Raw genomic sequence first — 24,498 nt, forward strand, 5'->3', positions numbered from 1 at the left:
AGGCCCTTCTGTATAATTCATAAGCTTCCTGTGGCTCCTGTCATGTCTCATCGGGGCCACAGGAAGGCATGGTGTAAATAATGGAGCATCCCCAAAGACATGTTCAATGCTGACTGCCACAGCAGTGTGCCTTGCGCTTCCATGGAGGGGACAGGACAACTGTGTGCATACTTTTAAATTTTTTTATTTTTATTTTGGTGCCCTTTTGAACACATACCAATGTAAATTATTTCTAGACATATGGTATGCATAGAGTGAATATAATTACTGGAATGTATACCATTAACATTGTTTTGTACTCTCTCATGAAACTCTTGTTTTATTTCAATTGACTACACGGTGCCAGAAACTATCCAACATTCTCACGCTGTTAGAATCCTCAGCATTGATCATCTCTCCAAGGTTTTATTAGCATTATTCACAGCTGAGGTGGTATTGGAGCAATACCCCATTAGGGAGCTCCTGTGAAATCCTTCCTTAAACCCCATAGCAGATCGAACTGATCAATATTGTTGTGATGCAAATGAGAAATCAGGGCAGCGGTAAAGATGCAAAGGCCTCACTTCACTATCACAGGGTTGTCTTTAAAGGCAGATAACAGGTGATGTGCTTGTTAAATGTAGCAGAGAAATTCATCAAATGGAACAAAGATCACTTTGTCCCACTCAAACGTCAAGCTTAAGGATCTTGTTTTGCATCAATCTTGTTAAGGGTTGTCACAGCGGACCATTTGCCTCCATCTCACTATATTGCTAACGTTTCACACCAACCCTCTGTAAGTCCTCCTTCACTGCATCCATGAACCTCCTCTGAGGTCTTCCTCTTTTTCTCCTGCTTGGCAACTTCAAATTCAACATCCCTTTTACAATATATCCACCCACCATCCTCTGCACATGCCAAAACCATCTCTAAGTTTGTCTCCAAATTGCTCAACCTGAGATGTCCCTCTGGTATATGCCTTTCTAATCCTATACCTTCTGATCTCTTGATGTCAATGAAATCTTAGCATCTTAAGCTCTTCCACCCCCACCTCTAGTTTGGCCTTATATGTTTTTGTCATTGCCACTGTCTCCAGACCATGTATCATAGCAGGTCTCGCTACCAATTCGCAGATCTTCTTTTTCATTTGTGTTCTTAATTCAAAAATGAGCTGTGATAATTGTCTCAAGCCACTCTACTCTGCTCTTCATCTCTCTGTGCACTGTCCATTGTTTTGGATTGCTGTGCTCATACATGTCCTCCACCACCCTCACATACTTGTCTGCCACTCCTGACTTCCCCATACAATACCACAGTTCCTCTCTTGACACCCTATCATATGCTTTCTCTAGATCCACAAAACCACAGCAACTCATTCTGATCTTTTCTATGCTTCTCTTTCAACACTCTCAAAGTAAAGTGCTCTTTCTCCCCCTTAAGCCAGACTGCTGCTTGCTGATTGTCACCTTTCTTTTTAACCCAACTCCAACAACTATTTCCTTTATCTAACTACAGCCTTTGCATTTGGATATCAGTGTATCGGTTAAAAAGCCCACTGTCTTCCACAGACATGTCGCCTGAACCAGCGGTCTTTCCACTCTTCAGCTTCTTACTAGCTGCCCTCACTTCCTCCTTACTAATCCTCTGCATTATTTACTTTCTTTATCTTCAGCTGTACTTTCCCAGTCACCTGGTAACTGTTCCCTACCACCTAGAGCTTGTCTCAGCGCTTCCCTGAACTCGATGCACCATTCTTCCACCACTTAATCCTTGCCTCTGCTTTCACTCACTTCCTCGTCTTGATTTCTAAAATCATGCTGCACACTGCTAATTGATGCTACCCCGTTAGATTGTCCCCTGACACAACCATGCAGTCTCCTATTCATTTCAAATGGCTCTTTTTGCATAGAGTCCACCTGTGTGCACCTTCCTCCACCCTTATTTGTCACCTTATGTTCCTCCTTCTTCTCGAAGTACATGCTCACCACAGCTGTTTCTATTCTTTTCATAAAATACACTTCCATTAGCCCTTTGGAATTTCTCTCCTTAACACCACACCTGCCTAGCATCTCCTCATTACCTCTGTACCCTTTACCTTCATATTCATGGAAATTCCAGTCATGATTCTCCCACCATAGAAACACTCTTCCACTTCATCCAACTTAATTCAGACTTTTTGGCCAACAGCACTGGATACAGTCAGTGTTCACCCTAACCCAAATGATTTGGTATAGATTTCTCATTCTTGATGATCCACGTTTGATTTGTTAAAGATTTTATATTTTGGGGAAACAAGGCAGGGATTTAATGTAATGAATTAAGGACAGAGTGACATCGGGCATAGATAGAAGTTGGGTTAGCATTGCAATTAAACATTTAATCTAATACCACTTTTAGCCACCTAAGAGCTATTTTTGCTATCTCACTCACACACTTCATTGAGACTCAGTGCAATGGAATATAATGGAAGCTTCTCTAGAGTACTGACTCCCCACCGAACTGAAGAGAGTACATATCAAAGTGAGGTGTCATGTTTTTGTTGGCGCATGTATGTCAGGAAGAGAAAGAGAGAGTGAGGCAGTTAGAGAGCTAAATGAACCGCAGTTTGATCAAATCAACATGGGCAGTCTCTTGGGGCTAAGAACCTGGAAACACACCATGTGCTTATTGATCTGTGGCATGTTCAGAAAATCACTAGACTCCACTTTCCAATCATATGTGTAACCCCCTACTGTTCAACTCTGTGGTGTATTCTTTGTAATTCTGCTTGATCCGTCTCCCCTTGGCTTTAAGTTGAGCCCCGTTGCCATATACAGAATGGAACGGATGCAAGGTTAAGTATATAATCAACTGTCTGGTGGCTCACCAATCAGCCTGCAAGACCCTTTCACATTATATGTTCAATATGAGCTCCTGGTCTTTACAGATGAATAGCCAAATCATGACAATGTGCAAGTAAGGACAGCCAGACTCCTCTGTGTCACTTTTTACTTAAGTAAAAGTGCATCACTAACTGAACCTCCACCTGCCATACTAATATCCATCCATTTATTCATTCTCTTCTATTTATTCAATGCAGGGCTGTGAGCCCATGGGCTTGAATTACATGTGACTTTCACCTGTAAAATGTCTTTCAGAAATGTCTTGATTCTTCATGGCATGAATTCAACAACATACTGGGAACATTCATCCAAAATTATGGTACATGTTGACATGATAGCATCATATAGTTCATCATACAGTTGCTGCAGATTTTTTGGGTTGCACAGCCATGATGTGAATCTGTTCTACTAGATCCCAAAGGTGCTCTCTTAGGGATCTGTGGAAATCAGAAGTCATCAGAAGATGGGTACACACTGGTCATAAAGGGTTGGGAATACTGACCAACAGGTAGGTTGTGGCATTTAAATGATGCTTATTTGGTATTAAGGGTTCCAAAGTCTACCAAAACATCTCCCTCACACCATTATACCAGCAGCAGCTGGAACTGTTGGTACAATGCAGGATGGATCCATGCTTTCATGTTGTTTCTGCCAAATTCTGAATGGCAGAAACATTTCTGCAGCAGAAATGATCTTCTATAAAAGAACTGCATGTACCTAGAGAAGGATTAAATATTAATGAAATATTAAGTAGGAGTTTTAGCAAAAAAAGCTGGTTAAATTCTACATTTGGTCGAGTAAGTAAGTTCCTAGAGATCTGAAAGTTTCAGTGGAACCTGCACCTGTTCAACTTGCGTGTTTTATTAAACTGGACATGGCAGAAGTTCCGCTCTCCATCATCATAGCTTTCATTAATAACAAGTAAATGAGTCATCAAAAACCTCTTACATCATGTTTGATGAGGTGGTTACTAAGAGAAAATTCATCTGGTATACTGGTATACTTGCTAATGCAACATCTGTTTCTACACAAAGCACAGATGGTAACTGATCTCAGAGCAGTGAAAGCAAATCCAGTGATAGCTCGTGCAGCACGCTAATCTCCCATCATTCTTCCATCAAAGCCCATACTTCTCCACAATGCACATGCACAAACAAACAGCTGCAAGCTGATGGCCTCTCAGCTCGACAAGCTCCAGCCAACAGTGGCTGAAGTGCTGTGTTAATTTTGCTTCCAGAGACAATAGGCAACTGTTGCCACAGGATGGCAGTGATGTAAAGAACTGATACAAATATGCACGTAAAGCTTAATGAAGAAGTGCTTTCTGAGCTGAAACAAGAGAAATCACTTTACTATACCTTTTCATTTTTAGATATCACGAACCTTGCCTTCCCTGTTCAAACTCCACTGGGTGAGAATTTCATTATTTACTTTGCATGACTTATTTTTCCAATCAACATAACAGTGCCGTGCCTTCTGTTCAAATTATCAGGATAACAGTAGACAAGTCAAAAGTAAGTGACTAAAAATAGGCTAGTATATCATTGATTTCCCTTTAAAAATGCATAGCAACGAGGATAATGGTTGGTATGCCCAAAAATAATTTCACACTTGAAATATAGGTAATATCTTACATTGGTGCCTTATATGTACTAATATCAGCAGCACCAACACAATAGAAGTTAGCACTGTCAGATCAAAGGATGTGCCAAAGGGATAGTTTGCACAGCTGTTAGTGGTTGTTTAAAAAACCCTCCACACTGGCATCAGCATTTTGTTTGATCACTTCAGCTGTGGTGGCCTATATATATATATATATATATATATACATATATATATATATATATATAGGCCAGATGTAGCCATGTTTCTATATATCTATATAGAAACATGGCTACATGTGGGATTATTCCCATTGGAAAGCTCTTTATATGATTCAGTTGCTTGGAAAAAAGCAAATAATCTCTCTGAAAAGAAAAATATTTTCCAGCCTGAATGCAAAACAAATTTAGATTATGGAATAGATTGTGTTATAAATCAGCCGAGTGCCTGGAGGCAAGAGGTGAGTGTCTGCTATTTTTGTGTGCATAATCCTCTCCCTGAATGGATGTCATAAAAAGTGTGTTGCTTACAATGTGATGAACTTGGGTCCCAACATAGCAGCTCCCATGGGCTTCTGAGGCTTTGTTTTGGATTAAGTGGCGCAGAAATGGGGGGATTAGACACCACGCTAAAAAAAAATAAGGGCACTGCAGGTGTGGAAATCTAGAACAAGCCATTAAAAGAGAAAGCACGTTTATCTTTTGTGCTTAACCCATTCATTCCAGCAGAAACACATGTGTGTTCATTTCGGTGTAAATGTGAGGGTGACTGGCTTTCTGTAGCGCTGGAATGCACAGTCCATGGTATAGCCCACCTCATGACCTATGACAGCTAAGATAGGCTCAAGCCCTCACTGCAACCCTGAACAGGTTAGGCGGTTATAAAAATATATGAATGGAAGGATTTTTTCTTAATTTTTATTTGTTTATTCAAAGGAAGCGTTTTCCTTGCTTTTACCATTTGCAAATATATATGTAGCTGTTATTGTTATTAACTGAGCCCAGAGCCTATGGCCCTTCTGCTCCTCACTGTAATGATGTTGATACTAATGTATAAACTGATGTCAGCTTGAACAAGCCTGCAGCAAAGAGCTTGTATTTTCACCAGAGGCAATCTTCTAAAATCTTCTCTATCTTTTTTCTGCTTCCTCTTTTTGCTTAGGGGCAAAACTTGTTCTGCAGTTAATTAAAGGTTACTCTATCCCCTGCTTTTATTAGCTAATGTTTTATACCACTCCTCACAAAGGCACACAGAAACCCACACTGACACTCTCTGCCCTCCAGCTGCACAAGTGCTACTTTCTTAGCAACTGTAATCACAAAATAGAATTTGTCCTAGCACCTTTGATTCAAGGCTGAGTACTGAAAGTATACCTGTCTTTCTGACATGCCTTGGGATTTGGAAGATAAAGAAAGTGTTCGAGACAATTCAAAGAAACACTTCCTGAGGACTTTTGTTGTGTGTGCTGTGCGTGACTGAACAGGTCAATAGTTCCTGATGTTGCTCTTGGCTTTATTCAGAATACATGAAGGCTAGTGTTTGCATGATGAGGTATGGTTTTATCATTACTGGCTAGACAGGAACTATTTTTACTGCTCCCTTCCTTTACTGTCTTCCAAAGCATGGTAAAAATGTGCCTGAGATGAATGAAGGTGCTTTTGCTATTCATTGATTCACTCTTTCAATAACAATGAAGCATTTGAATTCATAATCCAGGCCAGTTTGAGATAGATAGATAGATAGATAGATAGATAGATAGACAGACAGACAGACAGACAGACAGACAGACAGATAGATAGATAGATAGATAGATAGACAGACAGACAGACAGACAGACAGACAGACAGATAGATAGATGTTCTCTCTTGCTTTCTTATTTTTCTTTCTCTTGCTTCTTCTCTATAGACATGCTCCAGCCAATGACATCGAAAAGCCTCTTTATGAAGATCATAATGAGAAGTAAAGCTTTGAATTCAGGCTGGATGCCTCTGAGGCATGTTGCATGTCTGAGCTTAGTTTCATGTCCCATCCCATTCAACAGGGTTGACGAAAGGCCATCGTGTACAAACCAAACAAAACACCCCCCCACCCACACCCACACACACACACACACACAGACGCGCACCAAAAAAAAAAGAAGAAAGAAAAGCAAACAGCAGTTCTTAGAAAACTTGGGTTCAGCCTGTGGTATTGATTTTGCTGTTCACCATCAGTACATGTTAAAAGATCAATGTTGAGGTGTTCTACAGAGATATAAGAAGATAAACAATTTTGAGCACAAAGAGACACTTTTCAAAACCATCAATAATCAGTTTTTTAAGCCACATATTAAGCAAATTTGACATTTAACGATTTCAAGAAAGTGGGCAGAAAGGCAGTGGCTCTGCATGCTGCCAGGCTAATCCCAGTGAGATAAAAGGTGTGGATGAAGCCCCCTCTTGTGGTGAGATTGCAGGCTCCTTGTTTTGACAGGGCTGAGAAAAAGAGCACACATTGTACCATTCATCTGGTGAAAACAACATTGAAAAGGTAATTGGTATCACAGACAATGCACTAAAAGCTCTTCTTTTCTTGCTGCATTCTTCTTGACGTGATGCATTTTTAAGCGAAACATCTGCAAGTGATAAAGTTGCGTGACTGTCACTGCACAATGCCTGTGTTGACGAGACTCCTGAAAGGACAACAATGCCAGCAGTCACAGACATTTCTGTGTGCCACATGGCAGCGAGCCAGCACACAGACACTGCCACGTGCTCTGACGGTTTGACACAGAGATGGGAACAGTTTTCCGAGAGGGCTTCTGTTGTTGTCAAAACAAACACGTGTTTTGATTTATTTCCCATATCTGCAACAAGCCGAGACACTTATTTTTCTATTCTTTCTTTTATCTTCTGGCCAATAGATGGCAATGTAACATCAAGTATGAAACAGGTGTCCTTAAATTGCCATATATATAGATAGAAGCTAGAAAATACATCACCATTATGAGACACATCAGCATCATCTTGCCTCTGAAATTGGGGAACACTTTGGTGGGAATGAAATATGCGCATTGGGAGCAGATGATAACCAGAGGGAATGTACATTTTTTAGAATACATTTCTGGCAGGCTATATTTACATACATTTAGACAAGAAATGTTTGAGAATAGTAGGATATTGTTCACATATCAAACATACCACCCTGGCTGTCAATCATCTGAAGCTATAAAGCAGACAGGCGAATCAACAATAGTCATTATTTCAACACAGGAATCTCTGATCTGGAATACATTTAAATATTAAGCTCCACCAAAGAAAACTTGTCGCCGGCGTGCCCAGACGTGTCATTCGTCTATCTTGGCAACAATAAGAAGTAAAGGACAGAAGTTACGACCTCTTTGTTTGGCTCACAATCCCATGAATTCCCCGGTGCCTGCGTCTTGCAGCTGTAAATAAAGGTAATTGTACAAAAACTTAATTAAACCACATAAATCCTGTTTACGACATCTGGGCTTTACTGAGCCACTGAATCATAGGAAGGGAGGAAGATGCAGTTTGTGTGTACGCTTATTTTTCACTCACACCATCCTACCCACATGTGCTTTCCCTTTGTTTTTTAGACATGCACACAAACACTACGGGGTACACCCAACCTAAAATCCTCCCCCTTCTGTTCTGCGTGTCAACATGAAGCACAACTTTACTGTGGCTCTCGCTGAAGTGGCTTTCTGGGAAACTGGAACAATGATTCATCTTATTCATTAACTTAATTAGAGCTTGGTATATGCTGTGCTGTCTGACTGGCACTCAGGATGGGATTCTCTGTTATTCTACACCACAGACAGCTGAGATCAGCCCAGTGCCATGATCCTGTGACCTGATGACCGGGTATTTAACGAGGGGAGGCAGAGGATGGAGCATACAGACAAGGGTGTCCCCTGTTTAAAAATCAAGTAAACGTATTTATGGAAAGTCAAGCAGAGTTCAGACCTGTCTGCTCACATTTGCTGTGAAAATATAACGCAAAGGTGGACAGTTAGTCACGTTCGTCTGGCTTGCAGAGTGCAGTGGCTGTGTGTACAGCTCTCGGTCTCAGCAGTTTCATCCGGCGAATACAATCTTTTATGATTGATTGATATTAGATTGAACTGGCTCGCTGTTGTTTCAGCGCCATTGACTTCAGCGAGAGTTGCAGCTGAAGATTACAACACTGATTGCATTTCAATTTTTAATGGAAAGTGCCAGAATATCCAGAGTTCTCTCTCGTAAGTTCACTCACAGTGCTTTGCGTCATTAGCAAGCCTCAGAAAGACAAATTGGTTGTATTACCAGTTGCCTAATGTTCATTTATTATTTGTAATAATAAAGTGGCACGTATGCGTGCTTCCCCCTAAAATTTATTACGGGATACAGCGCACTGTTCGTGGAAGATGATGCTTTTTCACAGCCTCATAAGTCACTTGAGTCTTTATGGCAGTTATTAATTTGTCTAAGTGATGAGGTGTGGGAGAATCCCCTGGGCCTGCTCCTGTTGTGTACACTGGACTGCAGTTAGACATGGCTGAACTATAAGGATCCTAATAGCACTAGAGTCAGTAGGTAACTCAGAGGGGTGGGGAAACATGAAAGGGCATGTGAATAAGCATTATAGATGGGTGGATGGATGGATGTCCTGTCTTTGTCCCATTGACTCAGCTGGTCATGGCAGATGACCACCCCTCCCCAAACCTGGTTCTGCTGGAGCTTTCTTCCTGTTAAAAAGGAGTTTTTCCTTCCCACTATCTCCAAGTGCTTGCTCAAAGGAGGTTGTTTGATCGTTGGGGGTTTCTCTGTATTATTGTAGGATCTCTACCTTACAAGATGACTGCTGTTGTGGTTTGGTGCTATATAAATACAATTGAACTGAACTGAATTGAATTAAAAAGATGGATGACGGTGGATGGTTTGGCAGATTGCTGGATTGGTGGATGGATGTTGTGCTTAAAGTTTGGCCTAGCTCTCTCTCATGTTAAAAGCACAGAGAGTAGGCTGTTAGAAATTACAGGAGAAAGTGAATCAGGCAATCCAAAGAAAGATCTAAATCACTTCTACAGTAATGTAACAGATGAATAATTCACTAGGAGAAACGGTGCTATTCCCACCAATACATCTTCAGCTTTCTCTCTGGCTGACTATAGTGAAGCAGCCCATAATTGCTCAGGGCATGAAGTAGTACTTAAAGCCAAGAACGATGTAGATCAGAGTGCAATGCACACTACAGTGACAGGCACCACAAGTAACTAGTCCATCATACTAACCTCTATACCGTGGCAGGTGAGCAAGTTAGGGGGCCATAAAGCTGCAACATTGCTTGCATATCACCGAAGGCACAAGTCTTGTATGGCACAAAGTGCAGAGAAGAGCTTGTGAATCACAGGGAGGCGAAAAATGGCACTAGTTAGTATTTAATGAAGGCACATAAAGTGGAAATCTCAGTGTTCAAGACCTCAGTGAAGTGCTACCCTGGAGGAAGAATGCAGTCTGGAGCGCTGATGGAAAGACTTTGATCCGGCTGCGAGAAATCTTTAAACTGACTTGAGCGCTGGCGGTGCACTGTTGCATCGTGGTTTGTTTTAAAACTGAGAGATAAACAAGTTCTCACATCATCACCAGAGTTTTAAGATGAGGAGATCATAAGCCCATGTAAGGAATCGAGGAGCGCTTAAGCCTCCATCCCTTCCGGTCTTATCTCCTCCAGCAGTATGTTGGAGGAGCACTTCTTTGTGGCAAGCTCAATATTATAGCCAGTGCACCCCTCCCCCCCTGCCCCCCAGTTCAGTTGATTATTACTGTATGTAGCTGTTCTCTCAAAGGTCAAGAGAAGTGATTTGTCTCTCCACAGCTCAGCGCTGTCTCTCACTCTAAATCCCAGCGGCGTCTGGGTGGAGATGATAGAGCAGCCCATTCCAAGCCTCCCAAACTCCCTGACCGACCCCTCCTTCCCTTCGTCCTCGATGGGTCATTCCCTTCCGCAGTCCCCCAATTACATGCAAACCAATGCAAGAATGCACATTTTGTTTTGAAATCCCTTATCCAGGAGACGAGGGTTTTGGAGGCTGAAAGCAATGTGTAGTGCCATTTCACGAAGTTTATTGCATTTCTCTCGTGATAATCCCGTCCCAGCTACGCTCATGCATGTTTTATAAATCTGCTTAGCCTTGTGATGGAAAGCGGGGGAAAAAAGTTAAACAAATATTAAAACCTTCTTTTGCAAGTCTCTAGATTTTCAAATCCACTGGCATTTACATTGTATTGTGGAGGGGGGAGGGAGAAATCTGAATTGTGAAAATATTTGCTATAAAATTACAACAATTGTGACTAGTGTCATGTTTCTACTTGCAATATTGATATTTAAGCATTACTTTCTCAGTGTGTAAAAAAAGGCAAGTCTTCTCTTTTGCTTACTTCTCTATTTCTTTTACTCCCAGGACTCTACATCTTACTTTTCTTCTCTTACAGCTGGTCGTGCTGATTTGATTCAGCATTTCCAGAGTTCCCCAGCTCCCCGTTGCTTATTCTCAGAGCATTACTCACAGATGGCTGCAGAGGAGGCTACAGGGACGCTGGGCTTGCAAGCGCCAATTGGCTGGACACTTAGCTACAACATGTAACTGACTACCCATTGTTTTCTTTCTTTTTTTTGTTCCTGTGTTCATCCTCTTCATCACCCTGAGCTAAAGAGTCACTTGCTGTCACAAGCTGTGCACGGACCTTTATCCGTGATTATGCTTCAGAGCATGACTTAAAAGGATGCACAATTATGTTATGCATACATTAAGAAGGAGCTCAAATTCATTCACCTACTCGCTGTGATGCTGCACTTTTTTCTATCACAGACACCCACAAATAATGTATTAAGGGCAATGACATTTCAACACGTTGACTGAAGGAAGCGGAGATCAAACCACCACTCTACCTGCTGGGCTATAGTTGGCCACTTGACAATGACAGTGATTATAATGTGTTTAACAAATATTTAACTCTTAATGTTTGCAGACTGCAAATGCCTTAATGTGATGACCTCAGGTTAAGACCAAACCTTTTGTGGAGAGCGAACCTGTGGTCTCCCATTAATGTGCCCATGAAAAAAATGGAATAAGAATCAAACCTCTTCTGCATAAGTAAGTCATTACTGAGGTTAAATACAGTGATGGAGGGCAGAGTTTAATTGGACCATTTTTTTGTTCTGTAAGGCAGGTCATTCACTTAGCTTTAACAGACCTTCCTGGGATCTTAAAGGAAAGCAAGTTAATGAACCACTGAAGTTTTCAACCATTAAAAGTGAGCTTGATTTGAAATTTAGCGAGAACTTCTTCTTTGTCTTCACTCTGCTCCCTTTAAGGGTCAGCATTGCAGACTATTTGCTTCCATCTCACCCTATCCATACATCCATGAACCACCTCAGGTCTTCTTCTTTTCTTCCTGCCTGGCATCCTTTGTCCAATATATCCACTATCACTCCTCTGTATAACTAAACCAGGGATGTCAAACATAATGTCCAGGGGGCAGAATCGACCCGGCAAAGACTCCAATCTGGCCTGCTAGAAGGCTTTGGAAAATGTGAAGCAGTGCATAGATTTTGAACTTTTAACTGTATTTTCAAATGTTTTACAGCTTTTTTCTATTGTTAAAGACTCCGCCCACAATGCCACTGATTCAGTAAAAAGGACTAGATGTTACAGTCCCTGATAATGCATTGCTTTAGATGGAGAGACTCTTGAGGGATGGCTGTTATGAGGAAAGGCAGCCCAGAAACTTTGCCAGCAGCACACATCATTGTGTGCTTCAACTTTCGGTCTTTTACCCAGGCTAATCTGCCATTTTCCTTCCTTGGTTAGGTTTAAGGATTAGAGATCTGATCTAGATTATCATTTTAAATTTGGGACACATTGTCAGTAGTGGACCTTGGATTCATCGGGTGTATTTTCAAATGTTTTACAGCTTTTTCTATTGTTAAAGACCCACAATGCCACTCATATTATACCAAAGTAGTTCAGTACTAGATAAACAAGGAAATGACAGAAAAGTTCCTGTTTTTTTCTTATCTATCTACTATCTTAACATCTTCATCTCCACCTCCTGTCTTTTTTCAGTGCTACAGCCTCCAAACTCCATACATGATAGCAATTCTCACTACCTTCCCTTTCACTCTTGCTGCTATCCTTCTGTCACAAATCACCCATGACACTCCTCTCCATCCACTCCACCCTGCTTGCATTCTCTTCTTCAACTTCTTGTGCACTGTCCATTGCTTTGGATGGCTGAATCCAGATATTTAACTTCATCCCCCTTCGCTACCTCTGCTCCTTGCATCCTTACTGTTACAGCTGTCCACATGTATTCTGTCTTGCTTCTACTGACTTTCATTCCTGTTCTCTCTAGAGCAAATCTCCAGCTCTCCAGGCTCTCTTCCACCTGCTTCCAACTATCACTACAGATCACAGTGTCATCTGCAAACATCATCGTCCACAGAGACTCCTGCCTGACCTGATTTCCCAACCTGTCCATCACCATCACAAACGAGAACAGACTCAGGGCAGACGTAATCCCACCCACACCTTGAATTTATCAGTCACTGCACACCTGGTGAGGCTTTCTATACTCTTTCAATACACCATCATCACTCTCAAAACATTGATTACATTTGTAGTGCTCTGCTGCTTGCTGATGATCACCTCTCTTCTTAACCTAGCTTCAACAACTTCGTGGCTTCATGACATGGCTCATCAACTTTACACCAACATCACCCTTGTTCTTGAAATGCAGGATTAGAACATTTCTCCATTCCTCAGAATCAACTCACTCTCCATGATTGTGTTAAGCAATCTGGTTAATAAGTCTACTGCCCTTTCTCCTACATCCTCTCCATACTTCCTCAGGTGTGTCATCTGGATCAGCTGCCATTCCACTATTCATCCACTTCATAGTTGGCCTTTCTAATACTTAACGCTTCCTCATTCACCTCTCTTTCACACTTTCTTCATTCATCACCAAGTATTTCCCAAATCCTCTCAAAAAATGAAATTTATTGAGAACACAGAACCTCAAACTCCCTCTCTCACACACAAACACATACATAGATTTATAAAACCCAAATTCTACAGATCAAAAACAAAACAAAAAACGGTATATAGAAAATTTTACCTTAAGTGTTTTACTCAACAACAGGGTAGCCTGGTTTAAGAGATATAAGTGAGGCATCATAAATGGCCATTTTATACTGCTGAACAACCCCCCCCCCCCCCCCCAAAAAAATGCAATTAACTTCTAAGAAAAGACGTTCAGAACAAAGAGACTCAAAGTCAAAGAACTAAGCTTAATTGTGTTAGCAGACTTTGAAGGTAGGTGAAATTCAATCTCAAACTTTAAAAGACCATGGCTGCATCAAATTACTTTGTTCAATTTATTCCAGTGAAAATTACACCAAAGTAATGAAATATTATGCTGTAGCCATAGGGGAAGCTTTTCAAGGCTAGATGAAAACATTTATTCAGAATAAGGGCACGCTATGATTTGATGACATTGCATCAAGATAATACTGCTGAGAGTGGCTCCTTCAAGAGCTTGTAATGATAAGCTAGATCTCCATTGGAAATGATGAAACAGCTGTGAAATCCTAGTAATGTGTGGCCAAAGTTCTCTGAGATTTCTTTTTTTTTATTAAACAAATGCTACCCCCAAGTTTCACGAATCCCTTTATTACCTGCGCTTTCTAGGATTACCTTTTCGTGAATTCTTTGGAGAAAAGAAATTCATATATATATTTTTTGCTTTGTCACTTTCTTTATTTTGAATATGTGTTTTTTTTTTTTTCCACTTCTGAAATGCACCACTCAAGAAAGCTCAGGAGTGTTGGAGCCCCCAGGAGCCGAAGGGCTACATGTTCTATTCAGAGTCACTGTTCTCAAAGTTTGAAAAGAAGTCTGCCTGCCGTCAGTTTGGATTCATAAACCAAAGCGTGGAAGATGTGACGGAGACGGGGAGGTGCAGGGGTGAGAGATGGAGGGGGAGGAGAAAAACAAAGGCAGCAGACAGGAATTCTTCTCAGCCTGCTGAGGAAAAGCTGCCAACAGTGCTTGTATGTGAATTTAGGGAAAAAGTGGATATAGTCATAAGCTTCGTCCCTGGCGGCTTGTCACAGGGGGTGTGTGTATTGTGGCAACAGCTGTCCATCTTTTTGTTTTTGAGCTCGCAGGATTCCTTTTGCAGAGAGAAGAGTCACTGGCTTCCCGGGTAGAGTCAAGTGAACGATGCTTCTGATTGCATATCCACGTGGGAGCTGAGGAGGGGAGGCCTATGAAAAAGAAACAGCTACATGTCACATCAGAAAAACTTTTCTGATCATGTACTACGACTCTGGACTAAGCAGAGATGTAAAAAAAAACAAAAAAAGCTCCTAACAGTATTTTGCTATGTAACAAACACCAGGCCAGTCTATGAAATGTGACATTTACATGCAGACTTGATACACAAAGAGTCATTCCACTGAGGCAGTAAAAAACAAACAAACAAGCAAAAACTTCAGTGGACTTATCTAGTCCAAAAGTCGCAAAAGTTTTGTTTTGGTGTTTGATGTAGCACGCAGTTTTCTCCTGAACCGGTCTGATCGCTCCCATTACACATTCAGCAGATGTTTTTTTTTGTTCAGTCAGCTTCCTCATTTGCAATGCGTGCTGAGCTGTCAGGGGGCCGCAATCTTTCCCTCAGTCTTTATCCTGCTTCCTCTCATCCATCCATTCTCCTCCGACTCGCTTTTTCCTAAGTGGCCACCCACCCCCGCCATGACTTTGTTCACCAAATTAACCAGGGCACCTGCTGAGATTGGACCAGCCAGTGGAAAGTCAACTTTAACCTCCTTTATTAATTGGATATCGTGGCCTCTTCTGTCGGTGCAAAGGGGCTGCGGCGCCTAGGGAAAGCTTTTTATTTGTGTTGACCTCCACGTGCACGTGCAAAATCTAAATTCAGCAGGTAACGATTACATCAGGTTCCGATTGGGCATTCATAATTGCAAAGAGAAAGCGGGAATGTCACTCACGTTATAAAGCCTGCACGGGTAAAAGCTGTGATATCTAACGAAAGGAAGAGCCTACAAAACTCTGAGCGGTCCGTATCCAGTAGAAAAGTGAAAGGTAATTAAATTTGTATAACTCAGAGTAACCGCTGTAAAAATAAAGTTAGCACTTCACCACCTTTAAACTTTAAACACCTCATCACTGACAGCAGCTCTGAAGGATGTGCAGAAACATTTCTGTCTGCCGAGGTATTTCACACGCAGAGTACTGGAGGGATTAGGTGTCATGCAGAGGCACGTTCAAACCATCATCTAATTTGTACTACAAATATTTATGCCGCTTCAGGATCAAGAGAAAAGTAAACAAACTTAATAAATAAGTAAATAACAGACTTATTTGAGCCTCTTTATGGTTGCAACATCGAGTAACTCTAATGAGGCTTTGCGCCCGAGTTCCTGGGCACCATGTGGTTCAGCAGAACCTTTGAAAGGCGCCATTCACAGACCGAAACTGAACTCAGGCCAGCCCCAATTGTGCCTTTTCGTTACATCCAAAACATCTGTGGTGGTGTCCAAAGAACATCCTGGAGGAGACTGGTCTGCAGAAAAATAAACCATTCTGTGCGCCCCGTGCCTTCCTCTGCCCCAGTCCTCGCTCCGTGCCTCTGGGAGACACAAACCCCTTTCATTCAGATTTCCCCCTGCACAGCACAGTCTTGGCTTAGTCAGTTGTATTGTGTCTCTGTTCCTGCGTTCAAAGGCAACAATTATAGTTGCATCCTGCCCTCTGAACGAATGCACTCGCAAGAGCTATGTGGTGCTATCGAATTGTGTTTGTATGGACTCTTACTGTGCAGCTCAGTGATTCACGAGTTACCTCAAAGTTTAACGTGCCTAGAGTCGATCAGCGTTAATATCAACGAGTGGCAATTTTTGGACAGAGGCACAGAAAAAAAAAGTTGTTTAGATTTTATGTCGATGACAGTCAAGCAAGTTCCTCTTCATGCAGCATACCCTAACCTTGGCACTGACAAGTATTTTACATCTCCCGTTATTTATTATATGTCACAGCTCAGTGGTTCGTTGTTCTCCATGTGGGGGAGCTGTAAGGCTACCCAGGAGCACTACAGTAGTGCGCAGCTGTACTTCTTCTCTTAACTCCACACCTCTGCATCTCTATCCTGGGAGACCACTGTGGAGCTACCTGAGAAATCTTGCAAATATGGTAAACAGAGCTGCAAAAAAACTGGAAAAAAAAAATGCTGACTCTCAGACTTCAGGCTGGTATTTGTTCCCTGTGGGAAACAATCCTAAATATACTGCATGGTTCCTATACCTGTGCTGATTCTTTGCTCAGTTCTGCTCTCTGCGTTCATTAGAATTTCTCTGCCTTCTTTGGTCAATCTGTACTTTCAGGTATTTTATCTATTGCTGCTTTGGAGCTATAATACAGGCATTGCTATAGTTTGCATATGTGGCACCATTTCAGGTAGAGACCTGCTGGATGTATAGCAGCTCCATTTAGTCTAGTTATTTAATGCAATTGTAAGTAGCATAAATATATGAAGCATAAAAAAGGAGTCTCGAAAAAATTGAGTGTAATTGCACGCTAAGTACGAATATCCCAGACTTCAGTCCCAAAGTGTGTTTGGATTCACGGAGGCATGTGTGTGATTATGCAAATAATGTTTACATATTTTTGCCGGCGTTTTTTGTGGATGCACTGTGGATGTTTGTTCATCTGTTTCAGAGGTTTGTATGTGAGCAAATGTGCGTGTGAATATGTAGGTTGGTGGTGGCAGATGCCTCTCGCTGTGTGAAAATGCCTTGGGTTGAATGTTTCCAGTGACAGTAAAAAGAGAAGGAGACCACTGGAGAGCAACAGACGCAGTTTCTGGCTGAGGAAGAAAAAAAAAAAGAAAAAGAAGAAAGGTTCTAATATTTTCTCTCTGTCAGCGGGAGAAAAGAGAGTCATAGCAGCGAAAACAACAACAAGTGATCAACAGAACCCGCCTTTTTTCCCCGCCATCCATCTTGCTCTCTGTTTCCACTAGTCTCACATTGTCAGACCTTATTCCCGCACTACATTTACGCAGTTCCATCGCAGCAGAAATCTCCAGAGAGGCTTCATTCGAGCGAAAGATATCTTTCGCTGTTAGTTTTTCTTCTCTGTGTAGATCACATGGACCCCAACAAACCCAGCCCTGGCAAATATGAGAGGGGTTTGTTAAAGTCAATAAGCAAACAGACTATTATACATATTCATGCAGATGCCACATACTGCTTTACAGCCATAATAACATTCTTTGGAGGTCTGACAAGGTAAACAACATAGATTATGTTCTGTGAAGTATCAGTGAGAGAAATAAGGTGTTTGGGAACATCAAATAGGTTTAAATTAGTAGGTTCTTGTTCCTGCTAAATAAACTAAAACACGACATAATAACTTTCTGGAGAAAAGAAAACTGAGGGACAAAAAATGAAATCCACTTGCTCATTTTATTTATTCACAAGATATCGTTTTTTTTACACGTCAGGAAGGATTTGATAACACGCGGTTGGTAAAATGAAAGATAAAAGGAAATGATTTTCATTCAGAGGGCACAGAGCTAAGTTCAAAATTTACTGTATATTGTATGAAGGAAGAGGGAAAATTGCACATCCATTCACACTGGAGTCATCCGAGGCATTAACATAAGGCTCGGAGTGGGAGAGCGTGGACTGAAGTGGGCATGATTATTTAAAATGGAAACTTTTTCACCCTGAAACTTGCTACTATTAACTGCGGCAGTGTGTAGCGTTACATTATTGAACTCAAGGCTGGTCTGGGATCTGAAGTGGGCTGGAGAGGATTTGGAGATTATGCTGGGTTCAGAATCTCGGCCGGGATCCCCGCCAAGTCTCTGCTTGCTCATATCAAACTGAATGTGAGAAAAGCCTGACGTGACACATGACATATTTTTCTCCTTTGGCTTTACAGCCTCTTTATGATTTGCCACTGTTAAAGAAAGGAAGTAGGGAGGGATGAAAGGGGGAGGGGGGAGGTCTCCTTAAGATAGCTGAGTGCATGCATTGGTATTGCAACATTAATGAACATAAGGGCTGCAGAGTGGAATGAAGCCTGTACAGAGATGTAAGCGTGTGCTTCTGACAAAATGCTTTTAGACATGTTCAGTCTTGCTAGGATTACCCTAATCAGACTTTTAATTTCCATAAAAAATTTAAGTATTCCTTGCAATTTTTAAAAAATATATTATTGCTACTTTTTTCCTGTGACATCCAAAAATGCTCACATAGACAGCTGACTCTGTATCTTGCGAGCATTCATCTCCTATGAGCAGCCATCCCCCTCGAGGCTCTGAACTAATTGTGTAGAGTTCCCGGCTGAGGCAGTGGAGCCCCACTCCCGACAAAGTGGGAGGCGCATGTTCACTTCATCTTCCTGCACTGACAGTTCCGTGCTTCTCCACACGTCAGCATCTTTGAGCTAAAGTGTAGTAAACAGAGGAGGTAGAGGGTGGGTGTGGGGGGGGGGGGAGGAGGACGAGCTTGGCAGAAAACTTGGGAGTTCATCGTGTCCTTGTAACTTTATTGACTGACAGTGCAGAGTTGAGGTGTTGCTCAGCGACTGGAGACAGCAGCTTTCACCTCGCATTGTCGTCGTGCTGATATGATGGGTACAGGCCGAATCCAGAGAACTCCCCGGTATTGCAACGCAATACAGCGATTGGTGGCGCAGTGGAACGAGGCTGTGCAGGAGTGCTGATTAGAGCTCATCCAAGTTACCCAACAATCCCCCCCAGAGGGGTAATTTAGTCTGGAGAGAATTTGTCAGGCACCCACTCTCTCATTCAGACTAAGTAAATGTTTATAAAACTGTCAATCACTGTTGAGTCAGCTTTCACCAGCTAACAGTTACAAACATAATTGACTATAATGCTGTGGCTGGATGTGAAAAGTGACTCTTACTGGGGGGATTCAATAAAACGTAGAGTCTGTTTTTGTTTTTATTAGACTTCTGTGCATGCTCTACACCAGGCTGAGCCCACTATCTTCTCCTCTGAAGTGCAAATGAGTCTATAATTAGATTCCACACGTGAGATGCAGAGCACTACAGAGACTGCAATGAATAGCCACAAATACTGCAAATAAGACAATTTACATAACTGCAAGAACAAATAAGTTAAAGGAGGGAGGATGCAGTGTATGCAGTGAAGGCTGTCAGCCTTTGCAGCTGCGGTTCCGGCGGTTGCAGGTAGCCTTTTTGTTTTATCCACAGTCATCTGCATGACTTTAAACAATCACTTAATGGTGAGCTGGTATGGACTTTAATGACTGTGCTTTGCCTTAATTAGTGTGTGTACACACTTTAAAGCATTTAAAGGCAACTAGAGTAATGAATTTAGCAGATATCGCTACGGTGAAGGTGCAAACTCACACAATAGCAGTCCCTGCCTTTCTCTTTCCCCCACCCTCAAACTTACATACTAAATGCAGCAGGACAAACTCTTGCAGGAGACTTGGCATGCTGGGTGCACACTCATAGTGTAATTCATTCTTTTTCTGCTTCCTTCCTGCAAACACTCAAAGTGCCACGCAGAGGAGATACAGCATGCCCATCTTAAAAAAATACAACAATAATAATAATAATAATAAATGGGTGATGCAGACTTCTGTGGGCACTGTAGTACCCCTCCTGTAATATGACCTGTGCCAGCACACCCTCATGTACTTTTCATAAGCCGCTGGTACTGCACTGCAGCTTGGTCCTTGTCCAAATAACAGCATTGTATCTAATTGGTCCTCGCTGTTGGAGCCTGGCATCAACTAGAATTCTTAAAAGCTCCAGTTAGAGTGCATAATGGCAGAGAATAGATCATTTATGACTAGGAAGAGAAAGAACTCCCTTCTTAGTGCCTGTTTTTCACCCTCGGATGCCCAGATATCGTGACACTCCTCTCAGGCTGGTAGCTGTTGGTAAGTGTCGGCGCCAATCTAAATTTTGCACCCTCAGTGGGAGCAAATTCATGTCTTTATAGTCCTCGTCCCCCTGTTTTTTTTTTTTTTCTTTTTCTGAAAGAGGGTCTAAATGTTGGGGACATTCCCAAATTAGCACTGAGTGCTGTGGCACTGAAGTGAACCATTTGCAAAATTTAAAGTAGCTGCGAGCAGTTCTATTCAATTAGTGGCATACTGTCAAGAGTTCACAGTCCAAAAGTGAAGCTTTCAAATGTTTACTGCTGTATCAAAATTGAATTAAAGTAACTCACTAGACAAAATGCTGTGCCTTTTAAGTCCAAAGAATAAATGCGCATAATTTGCAGCATTCTTTTTATTATATAATATGCTGGTTGTGGAGGAATGCGGACGAATGAGGAAGCTGACTTTTTAACAGTCACTTTTTAAGCTGGTGACATGTGTTTGATACTCAAAAGCAGACTTTGTATGGAGGATCACTTCAATAAGCCCCCCCCCTCTCCCCCTCTCCCCTAATGACACTTGAAAGCTCATTCTTTTTCTCTGTGCAGCAAAGAGTGATCTTTGAGATGCACTTTCAAAGAGCCAACGTGAAGTATGCCTCATGTCAGAAGCTTAAGGACATCAATTTGCTGGCTCGCACACTTAACCGTGATGGTTCATTATGTACTGATAAGGACCATTCTGAGCAAGGATGATTGTTTATGGCTGAGATGGATGGAGCATTTTAATTGGTAAACAGAGAACCTATTGAGACATCATTGAGCAGAATGACAATGCAGCTCAAGACCTCCCGTCTTTCCTGCATTTAATCGGGACATGCGGTGATCAGACTGCTACATTAGTATGCTGCGCTTGTGCGAATGTGGGTGTTAAATGTGTACTAACAAGCATTTGGAGATTCATAAATTGTGTTCTTGCACGCACAGTGTGGTATTGTGATAACGCTGTTTCTTATTTATATGTCGAGAAGTGCTTTTGACCAGAAAAGCCTTGAGCTACTAAGAAAGGTCAACCTGTATGTGCCAAACAATACAACACACCTATGAAATATAACCCTCTACTTGTTGACCCCATTAAAATGTACAATAAGTTTATCGCTACCTCGCAAGAGCCGCATGACCTGAATGCTGCTCTGGCAGAAAGGTATAACAGCAGCATAACATCAGCAATGCAAGGGAATACATAACAGCATGACAGGTTTACAAATTCCTTTGAGTTGCGCGAGCACAAAAGGATATGCGGGGAGGGAGGGGGCAAAAGATATAGGACATTGTTTCTTGTGCTTACAGCTTGTCCCGGTGTCTCTTTCCTTATGTCTTTAGGCTAACTTAGGTGGTACCTCTTTGCTGCACATCACGAGGAAATGAAAACGTAACCTTAGCCGATTTCTAAAGATGACTGCAGGCACGTGGGAGACCTGAATGGATATACAAAGAAAGCCTCTTAACATTACCACTCCAAACCAACTGAGCAGCTACACCACCCTTTTTAATACTTTGTCCTTGGATAATTATAGCCAGCAGCACAGGGTTAATTGAACTGAAAAGGTTATTCAGTTGAGCTTAACTGAAGCGCCGAGCCACAGAGTGTTGGATGGGGGCTGGAACAATAACGTATCAGAGTTCTAAGACCAGGAGGACTGGATTCTTTTCTGCAAACCCCCTCACAACGATTTTTACCCCCTCACACCGATTTTTAATCTCCCACTTTATTCACTGCTTTCAGGAGCTTATGACAAAGGATTTAAATTTACCACCTACTTTCATGCGTTGTCTGCAGACTCAACATGAGGCCAGTCTAAACAAAATGTGCTTACACAAGGCTGCATTAAAACCAATTAATCTGGAGAACTTTAATCTGGCTGTGAACAACAGTACACAACTAAAAATCACATTTAATGCTGCAGGTTAAACACCAAATATAGCCAAAAACAGCCCCTGGTTTTTCAGTGGAAGCCCATTATTGCCAGGAAATAACCCGTTTAGTAAGTTTCATAATTTATAATTTATTAGCCAACTGGAATCACTGTTGACTCTTTTAAACAATGTGCATACATGTATGGAAGCTGTGCAAGAAACATGGACAAGGATATTCTCATTTTAGGAGACTTTATTTACAAAGAAAATTAGGTGATTCCCATTCTTCAGCGTCGATAGAACTCTGATGGATAAATATGTTCCAGCTGCCAACCTACGGGAAAGAACAAGAAAATGGGGGAAGTAAGCGATAAGATGACTTGCATATGCCAGGTTGTCAGAAAAGCAATTTCTGAGTAAACACCAGTGACGAGAAAATGTGACAACAACAATTCTGACCCGCTCCCACCTGATACAAATCGATGTCTGCAATAAACTGTCACATTAACTCGCTGAAGTGCGAGCTTATCTGCACAACATAGCAGCAATATGAACCCACATGACATTTGTTACTGTCACTCTCAGACATACAGGTAATTTATTTAAGATATGCCACAGCAGAAAAAGGCTAAAGAGGTGCAGTGAAGGACTGCGATCATCTGAGGTCACTATACAAACCGATATCGAGGAAACTGCCACCCATCATCCTGACATTTTAACGAAAAGCAGATGGGGCTTGATAAAAACGGCAGGTGTAATTACCTTGAAGGCTGAATTACAACACTGGGCCATTTTACTTCTTCAGGATCTGATGTCTGACGACAATAAAGGGGAATGCAAAGCCACTGCCGAAGAAAAGCACCATCATGCCCAGCAGGCGCCACTTGTTGTCCACAGAAAATGGCAGGTTCTGTAAAAAGACAAGACCATTACAATGTAGGCAACTGCTTAGAAAATGGAACATAGTTCACTGAACCACAATTACTACACCTGTGAATGATCAGAATTATAGACAAGACAAATAGAGCACCATAGTGCACCTTAATATCAGAAAGAAGCTACAGTCGGCCCTGATCTGTAATAAGTCTGTGTGTAAATAAAAAATGCAATGTTTTCTTTAATAGCCAAGACTAACATGCATTACAATATATATTCCTTACAATAAATATGTACATGTACACTTGTAAAACTGGAATTTTTTGGTCATTTGCACTTTTTAAATCACCAGAAATTTTGATAGATGCTTACTAGTATAGAGGGTGAACTCTTAGTTAAGCGCACCTCTCTTCCTCCCTCACTGCTCTGACCTTAGCAGGAGGCGGAAGCACAGCTTGTACAGGAATTAAGATTCCTGCTATGCGAATAGATCCGCAATTTAGTGTTTACGAGACTTTTAAGCCTCTCAATATACATTTCAGATTGGTTTCAAAGTTAAGCAAATTTTCCAAAGTAGGCAGGTTACATAGCAAGCTAAAAGCCTTTACCGGTGTCGCCACAAACCGACTAGCATGGCTAATGCTAGCCAAAAGTTCGTAGTCCCTGTCATCAATTCTGTCTTTGCTGCCACAAGTTTATATAATATGTTACCAGAAACTGGGGGAAACGTAGATGTAGAATATAAAATAACCAAAGCCCGGCTATTTTGGCTCGATATACAATCACGCTCTTGTCAACTGACAGGCATGACCTCCATGTACCGCTAGCTAACGTTAAGGCTGTACGTACACACAAGGCCTCATCACAAAATACCACCATTATGGTAAAACTGCTGCTGTCAGGAAGTGGTCTCACCTTTCCTGGTCCTTCAGCATAGTGTGAAGAACGAACAGCAGACGTTGCGAATCGCCTCACAGCTTGTCCGAGCATTGTGGAAGTCTCTCCTCTGATCCAGTACACTATTAAAGAGTGCGACCTTCTTGTTTTAGCGGTGAGCCGTGGAGCGACGCAAAGAATAGTGGGAAAAGACTAATGTGTATGGGAAATGTAGTTCAATTGTATCCGAAGCGACTACAGGTTTTTTTTTGTTTTTTGTTTTTTCCCATAATGATTATAATCCATTAGGTATAAAAAGCAAGCAAGCAAGAAAAATATAAAAAAAAGTTGTTTAGGCTATATTTGCCTTTGGGATCTTTCATCACAGGGAGAAAAACGTTTCACACTATGCT

The 24,498-nt window shown here is 41.7% G+C and overlaps 1 protein-coding gene across 1 annotated transcript; it reads right to left on the reverse strand.

Annotated features, from left to right (window-relative positions):
- Positions 1-22,568: 22,568 nt before the first annotated feature.
- On the reverse strand, positions 22,569-24,289 carry cox7c (cytochrome c oxidase subunit 7C). The gene is made up of 3 exons (XM_085294145.1): positions 24,125-24,289; positions 23,096-23,243; positions 22,569-22,667 (listed from the first exon to the last, which is right to left on the reverse strand). Exons 1-2 carry the CDS (start codon positions 24,197-24,199, stop codon positions 23,127-23,129), a joined length of 192 nt encoding a protein of 63 aa, XP_085150271.1. The 5' UTR covers positions 24,200-24,289; the 3' UTR covers positions 22,569-22,667; positions 23,096-23,126.
- Between the last annotated feature and the right edge of the window lie 209 nt (positions 24,290-24,498).

The sequence above is a fragment of the Mchenga conophoros genome, linkage group LG12 (genome assembly GCF_057382185.1).
Source record: "Mchenga conophoros isolate Kocher_MC1m ecotype Shallow Benthic linkage group LG12, M_conophoros_male_GT1.1, whole genome shotgun sequence".
NCBI lineage: Eukaryota > Metazoa > Chordata > Actinopteri > Cichliformes > Cichlidae > Mchenga > Mchenga conophoros.

Coding starts and splice junctions, on each gene's coding strand:
- cox7c (XM_085294145.1), bottom strand. CDS start 24,199: ATGCTCGGACAAGCTGTGAGGCGATTCGCAACGTCTGCTGTTCGTTCT. Junction 23,244..24,124: donor ATGCTGAAGGACCAGGAAAG/GTGAGACCACTT, acceptor GTCTTTTTACAG/AACCTGCCATTTTCTGTGGA.